Here is a 17,671-nt window from a genome sequence, read left to right as displayed (position 1 = left end):
AGACGTGGTATAAATATACATGTTAACATCAGTTAATTTGGTCTAATATTTTACTCTCAACACTTATATTTCTCAAAAGAGGACCAAAAAATATGAGTTAATTCTACTTTTCACCTGAGAAGGCTATTTATTTCAGGGATTTTTAAGGAATCAGCTTCTGTCTAGAAACAAGTTTGCTGCTTGGCAACAGTACAGTAACTTTGGGCTCATTGTTCCTTTGTGTTGTGCTCCATCTAGTGGTCGTTCTGTGTCATAAACAGTCAGTTGCCCACAGAGAAGCTTCTTGTTGTTACTGCAGTGCAACAGGAAGTGATGTAAAGGTGGTCAGACATGCAGAAGGCTGTTAGGTCTCTATGACAGACAGCTTTTCACTCCATTGTACCCCAACTGAACATATAGTTTTCTGTTTTAAATAAGGAGATTGTTATGTTAAGGTATTAGAGATGTGACATGAAGACCTGGAGGGAGGAGCAGCCTGGCGTTTTAGATACTCTTGTCTGTCATGTGACCTTCATCATATTTATCTCACTTGTTTCTCCCAAACACAGTGCCTGACCCATGTTGGGCTGCCCAAGTGCATTATGGGAATGATTTAATCTTTGTGTTTATGGAGAAACATTTTCTGCAGAAGAGCTGAAGAAGTGTAGAGTGACCAAATCAAAATGATGCAAATTAACGATATAGTTTATTTTAACGGTAATTAAACAGGATAAAAATGCAAGAATCATGTTTTTAGTTGATTTAAAGCACTGATGCATGTTTTTAATTGAAATATTGACAACTGCACTGAAGGTGTAATGTTAAGTAACCTTATTGAACATGTAAGTAATGCAAAACCTGTTGAACATTGTAATTCAAAGCAAAACAAACCTTTATAGATTGTATGTCCATTAAGTAAAAACAGTAATCAATGCAGACAGGAATTGTTCAAATATGATGATACAAAGCTGCATATGTAGACTACTAAGTGTTTGTTAAATAAAAGCAACAAAAACATTTGTGATTGTTAATGAACTGTAACAGAAACACAAACACAGCTTCTCTGTAAACCAGGTTTTATTTTTTGTGCTTGGTGTTCAACAAGTCACTGCTTACTCAGGCCATGTTTTTAAAGCTTTACATTAAAACTACAGACAGAGTTTAGTTTACAGATTTTTTACCATCACACATTTACAGATTTCTTTAAATGATAATCAATCTGATCAATATTCAAACAAACAGTCCAACACCCAAAAATATTCAGTTTACTATTATATAGAGCAGAGAGTAGCAGCAAAACCTCACATTGACAAAGATGGAGCCTGAGACTGTTTGTTACACTTGAAACTGAAAATTTAGGGGTTTTTGTAAACTTTTATATTTTTTATAAACTACAATTGAGAATAAAGTTGTTTGGATTTGATCAGAAGTTTTAATAGTTTTAATTTTGAATAGAGATCCCACCTTTCATGTGATACACAAAATACTCTTGTAATAAAGTTCTTGTTTATTCTTAATAAAGAAAGTGTACAGTTTATGATACTGAATGTGTATATTTGCTCCTGTAAAAGACAATGAATCCTCTCATAAAATAGCACAGGTGATTACTCTACTCAGTTTGATTGACAGGACAGATGATCAGAGGGGCGGAGTTTTTACCACCATCATTATTACAGGGACTGAGGAATGTGTAGAGTTTCTTAGTGAAGGAGCAGCCAGTAAAGGAGTAGATAAGAGCTGCAGCATCTACGTCATAAAAGGAGACCAGACCCTCCTCATAATCCACAAACACCCCCACCTTCTGAGGCTGAGACTTCAGAGAGAGACGGACTGGAGAGTCATTACGAGCATTGTACTCATTTCCATTTCTCAACCGTATAGTCCAGTAACCATCCTGAGATCTCAGAGTGATTTGTCCCTTCCTGTTGATCGACTCTCTGGCCACTCCTAAATCCCAGTCAGTCTTCCCTTTGACCTGAACCTCAAAGTAAAATCTGCCTGAAGAGAAACTCTGCTTTCCTAAAACACAACTACAATGAGAAAATCTCTTTGGGTTGTCTGGGAGATTCTTCTTCACATCACCATGATTTACCTGTTTCCCATCATCAGACAGGATGAGTTTAGGATTTGCTGTATGAGGATCAAGAGTCACATCCACTGCATACTGCTGGACCCTCTTCAGCTCAGCCTCAAACAGCTTCTTCATCTCTTTACTGAGTGTTTCCTCCAGCTGAGTCACAGCTCTCACCACAGTCCCCTCATATGATGGTGGATAGACGCTGACCTCTGTCCAGTCTTTGGTGGCTGGAGCAGCTTTCAGGGACAGGAAGTTTTGGAGGAGGTGGAGGTGGTCTTCAGAGCGTGAGAGCTGCTTCACCTCAGACCTTCTCTTCATCAGCTCAGAGATTTCCTGTTCCAGCTCTTTGATGAGGTCTTCAGATTGTTTCTCTGTCATTCTTTGCTTCTCTTCAATCGTCTCAATGAGCTCATTCAGGCTTCTCTCAAGAGACTCATTCAGAGTGGTGAAGACCTGAACACCTTCTGCTTTCTCTCTGTCTGCATCTTTCTTACTGAAGTCAATGGAGTGTTTGATCTCTTGAATCTTCAGTCGTCTCTTCTGGATCATCTGCTGAATTTCAGCCTCTGTCTTCCCCAGCTCTGCTTTCTTTCCTTCATATTCTTCTTTCAGAGGAACAACATCATGTGTCTTGTGGTCCAAAACAGAGCACAGCATGCAGACACATGTCTGGTCGGTCTTACAGAACAGCTCCAGAGGTTTATCGTGCTTCATACACATCCTGTCTTCCAGGTTTGCCACAGGGTCCATCAGCTGATGTCTTTTCAGACCTGACACTGTCAGATGAGGCTCCAGGTGAGTCTCACAGTAGGAGGTCAGACACACCAGACAGGACTTCAGGGCCTTCAGTTTGGTTCCAGTACAGACGTCACAGGGAACTTCTCCTGGTTTGGCAGCTTGTTGCTTTGAGCTGCTGCTGCTGGCTTTCTGTTGAGCTTCCTGTCTGAACCGAGAAACCATCTCAGAGATGAAAGTGTTGATGTGCAGCTCAGGTCTTGTGTAGAAAACCTTTTTACACATCGGACACTTGCAAGGGATATTAACATTCCAGTGTTCAGTGATGCAGTTTTTGCAGAAATTGTGTCCACATGGTGTGGTGACTGGATCAGTGAACACATCCAGACAGATGGAGCACAGAAACTGATCTTCAGATCGCAGACAGCTGCCAGTAGACATATCTACATGTATAGTGTGAAAGAAAAGAAAAACATTTCTTATTTGATTTGTTTAAAAGAAACATGTATGTTTACTGTTCCATTAAGTACAGCATGTGTTGGCATGGGAGGATGAATGGGATTTTGTTGTCATGAGTATAACTGCATGGAAAATCATCAGCGATACCTAGAGATGCGTTGTACAAGAATATGCTGGGGTTTGCTGATAATGGTTTTGGATAATGGAATATGGTTTTGCTTTGCTATGTGAATATTATTGTCCAAATCTTGTGTGATTGCTTTCAGCAATCACACTTTGTTCTTCTCACTCTTTATTCTTATTCCGTCTTCCGTACGTTTTTTGATGCGTTTCAACTGTTGCATACTTTGTGCTGTAAAAACCATTCAATTGTCAATCTGTGCAGCTCATTCAGCAGATGTGTGCTAGTATTTTTCTGAAATGTAACATGTTTCAGCGATTATATGTAATTTTTTAAAACATTAAAATTTATAATGGCAGTCTATGGGATGAACCGTCCAACTGAGTTGGAACCTTGGTCACTTTGACACTCAACTGCTCGGAAGTCCCTTATCGCACAGACACCATTCAAACTGTAAAATGTTCACAAAACTTTGAACTTTCAAAGTTATCAGATTGTTTAGTGATATCTTTTATACTTTTTCAGCAATTTAAGCCCAAAGTCAGGGGTTTTGCAGACTTTTTCATGTCTTGCCAGTGTGTCATGTGATAAGGCACAGTGGAGAGCACAGATATTTTTAGACCAGAAATATTTTTCTAAACTGCTATCACTCCCACAATTTTAATCTCAAGCATATATCTTGCCTCAGTATGTTGCCACAAGCCTCCTCTCTCTCAAAATGTAAATACATTTCACATAGGACTTATATTTTTGAGATCTGAACCTTAATTGATAGAGAGTCCCTGTCATGTTCTCATTGACTGCAATACAATCTGCAGGATGTGTGTCTCCTCTCACTGCAGTTTCTTAAACTTACAGGTTCTCTCTTCCTACAAACACTTTTTGCACATATCATTCATTCTCATGTTAAACTAGTCTTGCTTTCACCAGTGATGTACAAATCTCTGGGCTTCAAGCTCTAGTTAGAGACAAATACATTTTCATCATCAAAATGGAGATTTTTTCCTCCCATTTTTGTGAATGTCTGTTGGCTCAGTGGTTTAGAACACTGTTCTCTGATCAGCTTCACCTTAGATGACAAGGTTGTGTGTTCAATACCTGCTCACTGCAGTGCTCCTCATAATATTTCTGTAATGTACAAAGTTGCTTCCCATCTCTATCATGTACCATAAGTCAATTCCTCTCCAGCTTACTTTAACATTATTACCATCTTGTTAAATACATCTTTTCCAAATATACAGTTCCAGTCTGAGTAGTCCAGTGGTTTAAGTTCTTGCCACCTCTTAACTCCTTTTAGATCCAAAGGTTGTGAGTTCGAGTCCCGCTTAGGGCAGAACTGCTTTTTTATCAATTTCATGCAATTGACAGACTAAACACCGAAATCTGGCCTTGCATTGCTGTGAGACATGTTAGCTCAATGCATAGCATGTCTGTCTTATAAACATGAGGGTGTAGGTTCAATTCCACCCATTGCTAATTTTAATCTTGCTAGATTTTTCAATAGTGTTCAGCTTCCAGTTATGCAATCTGAATCCGCTTTCAGCAATCACACGCAATTTCTAGAGAAATTGCATTTTCTAGTCTAGTTTATTATTATTCTTCCGTACGTTTTTTGCAAGCTTTCAACTTATGCTATTACTTTTTATTTTTCTAACATAATCCAGTGATTTTTTATAATTTTTTTAATATTAAAATTTATAATGGAAAGTCTATGGGAGGAATGTTTGAAAGCTAATATCTCAAAAACTAAAAGTGGTATAATGTAGATTTTCGATGTACAGGTGTCCCATCTGTAAATGTTTAACATATTAAAACATGGTATCAATAGCGCCACCATGTGGTCAGTTATTAAACGTTTTGCGTTTTGGCTAATAAGTCATGAACGATGAGACCCATCAAAAAAAAAAATTTTATTAACTACCAAATCTCTTAAATGTAACATGCCATGGTAATCAAATTGTATTTGTACAGATGGGGATCCTGAACAAGTATTTGGTATTTTCAGCAATGCTTCGTGATTCCTTTCAGTTTCAGCATTCACATGCATTTTCCGCAGGAAATGCATTTCTAGTTATTAAATGCTGTAGTGAAAGAACAAGAAAGTAATGATAGATGCACTGTATGTATTTCAACAAAGAAAAAAGAAACTTTCCCATTTTAAACAACAATTTAAGTAGTGATTTCTGAGTTTACGAGGTGCACTTGAATGCACCATGAAGTCTCACATGCTTTGTGATACAAAGTGTTGGAGATTTCAGAGTTTACGAGGTGCATCTGAATGCACCATGAAGTCCCTTGTTTTTAAAGTATACAGTCAGGTCTTTACAAAGCGATGTAGACGCACAATTGATCTTTAAGCGTTCATGTTTTTAAGTGGAGATGGCATAATGTGACTGCAGGGTAAAAGCTCAAGAGGGTGTTAGTGTGCAGTGGGGGGAGAACGAGTCACGTCTGTCAGTCAGTCAGTCTGTGTCTATTGTGGAGTGTATGAGAGACGGCGAGAGCGGGGTGCGCAGTTTCAACAGAAAATCAATTTGGGGCGGGCAAAGTTTTACTGTAAATAAATAAATAAATGAATGAATGGGAAACACTGAAGGACGTCAATGTGAAACTGAACTCCAAACCACAGAGATTCAGTTAAAAGTTAGAAAAGTGAGCAAAAGCAGCCGTAGTTCTGTTGTAACCAATTTCACAAGCAGCTGCATGAAATGAAAAGAGTTGAACCACCTGTCTGAGTAGAGCTAAAGTGTCATATTAAAGCTGGTTGTTGAAACATTAAATATGATCAGTTGTACTCACCAGTGTTTGGCAGAGACTCTGCTGTGTTGTTGAGAAAGACTTGATGAACTCGGTTTAATTTTTATTTGGACAGAAGCGGAGAGACTCGACTGCAGCTCTGCTGTCGCTCTGACAAACCTTTAGTATAATATCTATAGTATGTCACTGAACCTGTTGGTTATGTCTTTCCAGCGTTCCTCCTCCTCTTACTGTATGTTATTGAGTTTAGTTCCTCCTCCTGATTTACGGGAATTTTGTGAAATACTATGGAGTAAAGGTGGTACTGTACTAACAGGTAAGAGGAGATATGTGAAAAGATGTTCCTTAGCTTGTCCTAAAGCGTTGAATCAACAGCAACTTGACTTTGAGATATTTGAAGATATTTCGCTTCTCATCCAAAAGACTTTTTAACTTGAGTTCTTAACTGAACAGAACACAACAACAAGTCTAGTTGCTGAGATACACCATGACCTGGACGACTGAGAATCTGCACGAACACGTTTCTTACCTTAAAAGTTTAAGCAGCAGCAGGTTATTACCAAACACAATTTAAACTTCTACAAACCTTTTTCCGCTTACTTTAACCAAACACAAAACGAAGTGAAGAACCCAAAGATCATTTTATTCAACCTCTGTGAGTCTGAGGTAAACATCATCAAGCAACTCTGCTGCAAATTCAGACAGTTGGAAAAAGCTTTAAATATAGTTTGTTGAATCCTCAGCCTGTTTTATGACTGCAATGTTCTTCAATGTTTAAGAACCTTTTATTAAGAGATAAAACAGACTCTGATAAGAAAACAGGATAAAACTATTTGAATGAATAAGTAGGACTGAAATAAGAGGTTAAAGAAACTGGACAGATTACCTTAAAATAAATACAAGCTATACATTATAATCCCTTAGATTTAATAAGTGAATTGTGAAAATATTTGTGCCAAAAATCCTGTAGTGCAACTCCAGCAGCCATGATGCTTGAACTATATACTGTATATATACAGTATAACGCAAGTATAATGAATACAATACGCATAATAATGTAAAATATATGTGCAGCATATATAATATACACTACAGTAGTAATACAATACTAAATATATATATAATTGAGATGGAGGAATATTCCATGATATAGAATATAGAATATGCTAATTATTTTTTAGTAGAGCTGCAACGAATAATTGATCAGTTAATAGAAAGTAAATCACTTGTCAGAGATGTTAAAAGTGATTTAAAGTTATTGTTGAAGTAAAAATGTTTCCAAGTTTTAAAATATGAGAATTTGCTTCTTTTCTTTGTCTTTCATTGATATAATTTTGGGTTTTGGACTGTTGGTCGGACAAAACAAGACATAGTGATAAAACTATAATACAATCTAAAGTAAAAAAAGTCTTATATGTTGCTACCTCTTAGTCTACGACTCCAACAATAATAATAATAATACTGGAAACATAATATGGCCCCCCGCCTCCTCTCTGCAGTCGATTCATGGTTATCAGCAGAGTGATTAGTGTTGAAAGAGGTGTCACATGACTCGGTGTTAGGGCTTAGAGGCGAGGCACCGGGGGAGGTCCGGCACCACAAGATTCAGCCTAACTGGTGCAGCGAAGGACCAGCAGCTCTGAGCAGACATGGCCAGTACCAAGAAGAAACCAGGTACGTTTGGTCGAGCTGTAGCTGGAGATCAGGTACAGAGGCAGGAAGGTAGAATAAAGCTGGACAGCAGGTTGTTTTTTAACTACTGTGCAGCCTGAACTTCACAGGAACAAGCGTGGCTCAACGTCAGTGGTGGGCCAACATTTGTCCCGAGTAAACAGCTCTTCCTGATTCGCTGAAACTTGTTTGTTTATCTCTCTCTGACTGTAAATAACGCTCTGTCTCTCTCTCTCTCTCTCTCTATCTCTCTCTCTCTCTCTCTCTCTGTGTTTCATTCCAGTTGATGCTGATGAGATTAAGAGGCTAGGAAAGAGATTTAAGAAACTCGACCTAGATAACTCCGGGTCTCTGAGCGTGGAGGAGTTCATGTCCTTACCAGAGCTCCAGCAGAATCCCCTCGTGCAGCGAGTTATCGATATATTTGACACCGACGGAAATGGGGAAGTCGACTTTAAAGGTAAATACATCATTAAAAAAGCAAGTTTTCCCTCCTTAATCGATTTTTACTGGGATTGTTTTAACCACCAGAAGGTTTTTACTGTTGACGTCAGTCTTTAAAAATGACCTGTTAGTGTTACAAATACTGTATGAAAACATGCTTCTGTCCCTGTACTGTTTATTTATTCATTATTGCTGCTCTGATTGCACGAGGAGTGTAGTGCAGCGTGCAGGCAAATCCATAAACAAGCACACAGTCTGACATTTTATGCCAAGAAAATGGAAGCAGTGATTATAATGACATTTGAATAGCACGATCATCGTCATTTATACCAACTTCTGAGGGAAAACACTGTTGTCTTTGTCTTTTCTCAATGAACTCAACATATAATTTGTGCATGAAATGTTTTTGACACATTAATTTCAGTCATTTAATAAATGCTCCACAGTGTCAAACAAGTCTTTCAGCAAGAAATGATCAACATGCAACATACTAAAGACATTTTAGTTGAATCTCTGGAAACCAATAGCATCACTTTTTGCTGTCGAGATCTTTAAAGGACGGCTTAAAACAAGCCAGATGACCAAATGAACAGTGAAACATGTTTCTCTTTTGGGAAGATCCCCTCTATGAGAACATGTTTAAAAGTTTTCTTGAAGCTTAAACCGTCCAAACTATTCAAACCAAGTCAATATTTTACATATGTTTATATCAAAGTCACAGCTCAACATGGAAACACTGTACGAGGAAACACAGAGAGGGAATTTGATGCTAAAAAGACTGTAAATGTGTCAGATATCCACTTGATATGACTAACTCAGACTGATGAAGCTGAATAGAAGCTTCACAGAGACTTTTAAATGACTGTGTGGAAACACTGTGGATTTTGGCCTCCATCACTTCCATTGAAAACACATTTGAAGGATCTTTTAACATCCAGTATGAACAGGAGGAATGATTACAGCGAGGAAAACCTCTTTCACTGTTCATATGGACACCTGACTGTTGTTTTAAGACACACTTAAAAAAAAAACTGTGAACTTGTCCTTTAAGATGAACTTTGTTCTCTGAACATCAGTCACAGTTGCAGTTCTCTCAACTCAACTCATTAGTTTAATTCAAAAAACCTTTTCACAGCTTTCCATTATAATAAAATGCTGCAAAATAATGTTTGTAGAGTAATCTGTATTATGTCATCACATTGTTCGGTTTTTGGATGTTGTCCATATTGCAGTTTTTAGACTTATTGTGCTAATTTTTCTTTTAGCAAAATACAATCAATTAGTTTCATTGTTTAAGTTAGAAAGCACTTTTACCCATTTCCTAAAAAGTACATCTTTTTATTTCTAATGAAGTCATTTTAAGGACTTCAGTGGTCTTGGGAAGCTTTTATGATACTTTCAGTCTCTTTTTCCATCTGCACCAGTTGTTTTTCTCTCGATGTGCCCTGATCCAAGAAAAAATATCCTTCAAAGATGCAAAGTCATCCTTTGTTTGGATGGTTGATGGTCTTGTAATTACTTACATAACAATAATGTGTAATATATATATATATATATTATTTTCCATCTCTGTGATCTTTGGGAAAATTACATTTATATGTACCAACAGTTTAATTTTAACTGCAGTTTTAGTTAATGATGTTTTTTTTTGTTCTTTGACAGAGTTCATTGAAGGAGTCTCCCAGTTCAGCGTCAAAGGTGACAAGGAGCAGAAGTTACGCTGTAAGTGTCCATCATACTGGTCACCAGTTACCAACACTGGTGTTTCTGTTATGATGATTAAACTCAGAGATAAATATGTAGATGAATCACATCTCATGGTGCTCATGTAAACCTTTCAGAAATACAAACAAACATGGTTTTCTTCTGTTAATGTCTATAAATTCTGCGGTATACTATAATACATACCAACATCACAGTATGAGGCTGCACTGACTTCTGAGTTTAGAAAGAGTGACGTCAGTGTTTTATATATAATAGATCAGTGTTTCCTACAGTGGAGTCACCTGAGGATTAATCATATTGTTCCATCCGTTGTGTATTTTTAATAACCTTTCACCACATTGAAAAAGATCTACGACATTTACATTAATTACAGTTTATGTTTCAAACATATCAAAAAATGAATGAACAAGCGATAAATATCAAAACCACCATATTAAACTCCGTCTATATGCAGGTTGTCACAGCTGACATGACAACTCACTGTTGTCGGTTGTCATAGTAACACAACGCGCTTTCCAGCTCGGGGGGTTTTGCAGGATCTCAGCGGTCAGAAAAAAGTGAACATCAGAGCTGTAAGGTTTAAGGGTCGTAGGTTTGTTAGCGGCTGTTCAACCGTTTAGAAATCGACAGACTTCAGCAGGCGAAGATCTCTGATGGTCTTTGATCACGAGACGATCTGATATTTGATAAACATGAAAGTCAGTCAGACCTGCTGATGGTCTCTCGTCACATCAACACGTGTCCCAATAAAACACCCAAAACCTTTTTTATTTAATTTATTCAATTGTAATGATAGCTTATTTTTAGCAAAATTATGTATCTGTAAATCTGCTTCTGTTTGCTTTTATTCTGAGATTGAGACAATTTTATATAACTTAATATTGATATATAGCCCAATATAATACAATATAGGCATAATATAATATAACATGCAATTGCTATAAACTTCTGTGTACAAATTATTTTGGGGTCGGGTGGCTCGGGGTGCCATGACAAAGATTTCCTTTGAAGGTGCCACAGTTTAAAAAAGTTTGAACCGCTGTAATGAATTATTTAGGTTTGAAAGTTTAATTGCTGAGATTGAAACAAAATGAGGATTTTTCAGAAAACTCACACGTTCATCCTACCAAAAACATGATTAAAATGGACTCTGACATGTATTCATGAAATATGTTTCTACAGGCTGTAGTTTGATTTCTATCTGCTTTTAAATCCTGAGTTTTGTCAGGATTACAGGTGCAAATTAGCTGTAACAAGAAACGCAGTTGTATCACACGTTGCTGCATATTTTGCCAGATTAACATTCATTTTGTTGCCATTTGTAACTTTATTATTGGTGAAACCTGACGAACACTCACATCTTCCTCCTTGTTGCTCTCTTTTTGGACCTCAGTTGCCTTCAGGATCTACGACATGGACAAAGACGGCTACATATCCAACGGGGAACTCTTCCAGGTCCTGAAGATGATGGTGGGAAACAACCTGAAGGATACCCAGCTGCAGCAGATCGTCGACAAAACCATCATCAACGCCGACAAAGACGGCGACGGCAGGATATCCTTCGAGGAGTTCTGTGCGGTAAGCTTCAGCTCCTCCAGTGTCACCTGTTCATCACATCCTCACTGAAAAATGTGTCTCATAGAGGAGCGTCTGCTGAATATGTATGTAATATATGGAAAACACTCAGCAACAATGATGGAGACCAAATGAATAACAAGACGTTAAAGTCCAACCAGCAGCTTTGGGTTTGTTACACAACCAGAAGATGTTGATGCATCTTAGAAACATACTGATGATTGTGTTATTATTACTTCCTGTCTACACCTGCAGTAGGAAAAGCAACAGGTGCATAAAACACGAGCAGAGTGTGAGCAGCTGTTCTGATGACAAGACTCAGGCTCCGTTTAAACCAGGTGTTAACATGTGATCTTTATCTGGATAATGACGTCCGATCCGTGAGCCTTTTATATTTACAGCTGCTACTAATGAGCCCTTTTGTTATGTTGACTCACACACGTCGTGATCAGATCTCAATATCTAAATTAGCCAACTGGGAGCGACGGACTTGTCAACATAGATGGCGAGTTCCAGGTCAAGAGAAGCAACGTCATAAACAGACATCGTTATTCTCTGACGTCGTCACAATACTATAATTTTAAACTTTGATACAATACTAGTATTAATAGTAAAAATATACCCGATACCTCTGTCAATACCACGGAAGGAAAAAGTAGGGATGCACGATATTGGATTTTTTGCCGATATCCAATATGCCGATATTTCCAACTCATTGTGGCCGATTGCCGATACCAATATATGCACATATGTTTAGGGTTAGGGTGTTAGGGTTAGGGTGTTAGGGTTAGGGTGTTAGGGTTAGGGTGTTAGAGTTAGGTTGTTAGGGTTAGGGCGTCAGGGTTAGGGTGTTAGGGTTAGGGTGTTAGAGTTAGGTTGTTAGGGTTAGGTTGTTAGGGTTAGGGCGTCAGGGTTAGGGCGTTAGGGTTAGGGTGTTAGGGTTAGGGTGTTAGAGTTAGGGCGTCAGGGTTAGGGCGTCAGGGTTAGGGTGTCAGGGTTAGGGTGTTAGGGTTAGGGCGTCAGGGTTAGGGTGTTAGAGTTAGGGTGTTAGGGTTAGGGCGTTAGGGTTAGGGCGTCAGGGTTAGGGTGTCAGGGTTAGGGTGTTAGGGTTAGGGCGTCAGGGTTAGGGTGTTAGAGTTAGGGTGTTAGGGTTAGGGCGTTAGGGTTAGGGCGTCAGGGTTAGGGTGTCAGGGTTAGGGTGTCAGGGTTAGGGTGTTAGGGTTAGGGTGTTAGAGTTAGGGTGTTAGGGTTAGGGTGTTAGAGTTAGGGTGTTAGGGTTAGGGCGTCAGGGTTAGGGCGTCAGGGTTAGGGTGTTAGGGTTAGGGCGTCAAGGTTAGGGGGTTAGGGTGTTAGAGTTAGGGTGTTAGGGTTAGGGCGTCAGGGTTAGGGTGTTAGGGTTAGGGCGTCAGGGTTAGGGTGTTAGGGTTAGGGTGTTAGAGTTAGGGTGTTAGGGTTAGGGCGTCAGGGTTAGGGTGTTAGGGTTAGGGTGTTAGAGTTAGGGTGTTAGGGTTAGGGCGTCAGGGTTAGGGTGTTAGGGTTAGGGCGTCAGGGTTAGGGCGTCAGGGTTAGGGCGTCAGGGTTAGGGCGTTAGGGTGTTCCCACATATGTCTGGTGGCACTAGATTAAAAGTCAAATAACAGAGAGATGAATAAAGATAAAAAGCTGTAACGTTGAAAGATATCTACTTGATTTGACTCATTTGGACGCTGAAGCTTCATATTAGCTTCAGATAAACTTTTAAATACGTTTTTGCACAGAAGGAGGACTGTGGATTTTGTCCTCCATCACTTCCATTGTAAGGTCATTATGAAGGGATCTTCTGATGGTCAGTATGAACAGGAGGAATGATTACAGCAAGAAAAACAGCTTTAATGTTCATTTGGGCTCCTGATTGTTGTTTTAAGACATTTAGAAAACATTGATTAGTAGCTTTTAATCTTGTCGTCACTCTCATTAAGATTTAAATGACAGAAATGTGAATAAACGATGTGTGACCTCATTTCCTGTCGTCTCCTGCAGGTCGTCGGTGGATTAGACATTCACAAAAAGATGGTGGTGGACGTGTGACACCCTCGCACTATTTTTTTTTTTTCCCTCCTCCGCCATTTTACTGAAGATCTGCTTGAAGACGTCGTCCAGCAAAACAGCTCAGTGAGAAAAAAAACAAAAAAAAAAACAAAAAAAAAGAAGAAGAAAAAAAAACAAAAAAATCACGCCTCCTCACCCGCCTCCCCGCCTGAAGCCAAACTTTTAACCAAGTATTATTGAACTCTCAGTGACTTGGCGTCGCACTTTAAAAGCTGACGGACGGCTTTTTAACGCAGAGCGAGCGTTTCAGTTTGGTGGAGGAAAGGTGGAGCGTGTGTGTGTGTGTGTTTGTTTGTGCGTGTGTGTGTGTGTGTGTGTGTGTGTGTGCGTGCGCGTGTGTGTACTGTATGTTTTACTGGTTTTTCAAGGTATGTGGGTTTTTTATATTTATTTTTGGTGTTTTTGAGAATCAAAGAATCTTAAAAAGAACGTAAACTTTTAGCGGACGAGTGTAGTTTGATGTGATGTTACAGAGCATGTGCCAACAAGAATATGTTGTCGAATTACAGGTCAAATCTGCGTGAAAAAGCCTCTTTATTTTCAGAGGCGCTTTTGCTGTATTTATAATTGCATTTATTTTACCGGAGTATTGCATCATGTAAACTTAATTAACAGCTTGATTTTTAAAGTAAATTTTAAACAAAAAGGGGGAAGATTGTGCACTACGTGTTTTTACTGCTGCGTTCACGTCATGTGAGGAGAAAGATTTTATGACTTTATGAGAGTTGACAAGTTGTTTTATTGCAATTATGCGTTAAATTTGAATTGAATTACCTTGAATATCATGACTCTGGCTGACGTGAAACATCTGTTTGTTTGCTTCTTAATGCACGGTCGTCTTATTAAGAATACTTGGTGTAAAAAAAGCGATTAAAAGTCAGACGTTGACACTTTTTAAAAGTCGTAAAAAATGTAAATCATCATGACGTGAACGTTGTGTACTGACATACCAACAGTGACGAGCTGCTGCTGCTTGTAAGAGAGAAATTTATTAAATCTGCTTCAGACAAACGTTTGTAGATTAACTCGCAGAGGAAAGTTGTTTTGTTTTGTTTCTTGTGAAAAAGTTTTCTCATATCTCAGCTTTATGGAATTATTTAGATCTGACCTGCCGGCTTTGTAATTCAGCCAAGAAAAACACGCCGGCGGTTTTTACGTTTTTGTTTTTTTTTCTGTATATTTGAAGAAAATTTTAAAGTAGTTAAAACGTCCAGGAATGAGTATTTTACAGGTTTGCTTGAGCCACTGATCTGTCGCGACTGGACTTCTGAACGCAGCTGCAGGCAAACGCGCAAGAGAGACTTTGGTTTAAACGCTTTAGGTTTTGATAGATCTGTAAAAATAAAAATTAAAAAAAAAAAAAAAAAGTACATAATTGCTGTTGTTTTAAGATTTTGTAGAGGTACGTACAGCAGAATTTGCAGAGGCTGACTGTAAACCATTTTTAAACCACACACAGTTTATGTTCTGTAGTGAAGATGCTCTTTTTCTCCTGTTTTCGGACATCTTTTTTTTTGTTTTTGCTCCAGCTTTGCTTTGAGAAGCAGCAGTTTAAACACAGACGAGGAGGTGAAGAAACTTTTAAAATGTTTGTCAGACTTTGCAGGACGACTGCTGGAACCCAACAGTTGTTTTTTCTTTTTTTTTGTTGTTTTTCTTGAACTGGCGCGCTGCAAAAAGACAAAAAGACTTTTTTCCTTGAAGTCTCGTGATGTGTTTGCATGACGTGGAGGCGTCTCTCTCTCTCTCCTCTCTTCCTCTCTCTCTCCTCTCTTTCTTCTGCCTGCTCCTCTTTGCATGTAGATCAGGTTTTCAATCTTAAAGCTGTTCGGGTTTACAAGGCCAGGGCCAGATTTATAAATCTCATGTGTGGTTCTGTTTTATAAATCTCACTCTTTTTTTTTTTTTTTTTTTTTTGGGAAACTGAGTGCATTTAACAGGAGCCTGATTTCCACTGTTAGCTATAAATGCAGATGCAGACACACCTTTTTAATCACCTGTTGGCCAATAAACACCTTCGCTCCTGTGGGTGCAATTCAGCTGCAGCAGCCAGTTACAGCACATATATAGTGTCAATAATTCTTTTAATTCATCACACATGCAGCTGTAAACTCATCCGTCCATCGACTAATATCAGAAAAAAGTGATCGGTAATCGTTCACAGATTATAGCACTCGTAACATAAAAATAAGAAGCACATGAATGGAAAATTATTGAAAAAACCAAAAGTAGAATATTTAACAGGATAAAAAAAATCTTTTGAGTTAAGGTTTCTTTGGGATTTACAGAACTTGAATTTCTTTTAAAAAAAAACAACAAAAAAACGCACTCAGTGAAGAAAATATGCTTAATAAAACTTTTAAAAAAAACCAAAAAAACCAAAACGCATGTTTATGTCTGACGTATATCTGAGGTGCAAAACGTTTCTGTAAATTAAAAAAAAACTTCTGTATGTGTGGGACGTGATTTTTTTTGCATGAATTTTGTATGTACGTAGTGTTTATACATCTGGCCCCTGGTCTCACAAAATTTTATGAAATGAGCAAATGTCTTTTAAATGCAAAAAAAAAAAAAAAAAAAAATTTTGCTCTGCATGAAACATGACGGGAATAATTTCTCCAAGAGTTTGTGATGGTTTCACTGGTTAAGTTTGCACACTGAATATATATTATTCTGTATTCTTAAATATACAACAAGATAAAATGTTTAGTCTACAGTATATAGTGCATGTTTAATAGTTATATTATGGGAAAGTAGCTAATTGCAATAGATTTTATTTAGATATTAGTTGAAATGGTTTCACATTAATACATTATGAACGTGTAAAATGTTGTGTTATTGTCAGATAATGTAGCTCATGATGATAAAAAAAAAAAAAGAATGTACATTGAACATAATTCGTCCTGTATTTAATTTTCATTTTGCATTTCAGAGTTTTTGGCTCATTTCATGAAATTCAGTGAGACCGTGTTGTGTTTACATATGAATAATAATAATAATAATAATGATAATAATAATAATAGTGGTGATAAATATGACACGAACATTTCAAACACATGGATGTTGCCAATAAAAGGATCATGTATAAACTATAATCTATTGGGGTTTTTTTGTTTTTTTTCCAACCACCACATGCTCTGTTTTGGTATAAATTCTTGATTTGTTTTTCCGTCACTCTGTTTGTACAGATATTTGTTTTAATCAGTTGGTGTCGAAGCTTCCTGCTCATTTAATATCAGATCAGAGCTGAAATCTTCTCTGTTGGTTTTAAAGGGACGTCGGTGGATTCAGTCTTAGATATTTTTACTCCTGTTTTCCATCTTTGCTGCATCACTGAAACCTCATACATGAAAAATAAACTGAAAGTTGTTAAAGAAGCAGCGAGTGTTGTTTCTAAATGTTGCAGGATTTGAACTTAAATGTGGTTGATTTTCACCGTTTTTGCAAGTTTACACAAATACAAATACTTTAACGTTACAGCTGAAGATTAAATGAGCTTTAAACATTGAAGGATTTGTATCTTGGCAGCAGTTTATAGATTTTCATGTTTTATGTACTGATTCTTACATGATTGTGATATTATTTCTGCAAACAAATGATTGAGGGGAAAGAAAAACGTTGATGGCTGAAAATTCTTAGTGTTTCCATTTTTGGCTCCAATACAACAAACACCAGCATTACATACAGAGAAGGAAGAAATACTCAGATCCTTTACTGCAGTAAAAGTACTAATACAGCGATGTAGAATTACTCCATTACAAGTAAAAGTCCTGCATGAAAAATCCCACTTAAGTAAAAGTACATAAGTATTATGAGCTTGATGTCGTTAAAGTATTGCAGTAAAAGTACATAAGTATTATGAGCTTGATGTAGTTAAAGTATTGCAGTAAAAGTACATAAGTATTATGAGCTTGATGTAGTTAAAGTATTGCAGTAAAAGTAGTGGTTTGGTCCCTCTGACTGATATATTATTATATATGACATCATTAGATTATTAATAGTGAAGCATCAGTGTTAGAGCAGCATGTTACTGTTGTAGC

The 17,671-nt window shown here is 37.7% G+C and overlaps 2 protein-coding genes across 2 annotated transcripts in view; one reads left to right on the top strand and one right to left on the bottom strand.

Annotated features, from left to right (window-relative positions):
- ppp3r1b (protein phosphatase 3 (formerly 2B), regulatory s1ubunit B, alpha isoform, b) overlaps window positions 1-17,008 on the top strand; it is a 31,376-nt gene extending 14,368 nt beyond the window's left edge. Inside the window, exons 3-6 of the mRNA XM_067585665.1 lie at window positions 8,083-8,259; window positions 9,906-9,965; window positions 11,362-11,546; window positions 13,563-17,008. Of these exons, the coding sequence (XP_067441766.1) occupies window positions 8,083-8,259; window positions 9,906-9,965; window positions 11,362-11,546; window positions 13,563-13,610 (470 nt within the window). The 3' untranslated portion in view covers window positions 13,611-17,008. The remainder of the gene's footprint in view (window positions 1-8,082; window positions 8,260-9,905; window positions 9,966-11,361; window positions 11,547-13,562) is intronic.
- On the bottom strand, window positions 370-5,257 carry LOC137180332 (E3 ubiquitin-protein ligase TRIM39-like). The gene has a single exon (XM_067585661.1). The coding sequence runs from the start codon at window positions 3,230-3,232 to the stop codon at window positions 1,589-1,591; it is 1,644 nt and encodes a 547-aa protein (XP_067441762.1). The 5' UTR covers window positions 3,233-5,257; the 3' UTR covers window positions 370-1,588.
- Window positions 17,009-17,671: the final 663 nt, after the last annotated feature.

This window comes from Thunnus thynnus, chromosome 3 (genome assembly GCF_963924715.1).
Source record: "Thunnus thynnus chromosome 3, fThuThy2.1, whole genome shotgun sequence".
NCBI classification, from domain to species: Eukaryota; Metazoa; Chordata; class Actinopteri; order Scombriformes; family Scombridae; genus Thunnus; species Thunnus thynnus.
Note: the sequence above shows the minus strand (reverse complement) of the source record. Positions and strands in the feature narration are given on the sequence as shown.

Bases quoted from the DNA above. Each gene is read 5' to 3' on its own strand.
- LOC137180332 (XM_067585661.1), bottom strand. From the start codon at position 3,232: ATGTCTACTGGCAGCTGTCTGCGATCTGAAGATCAGTTTCTGTGCTCC.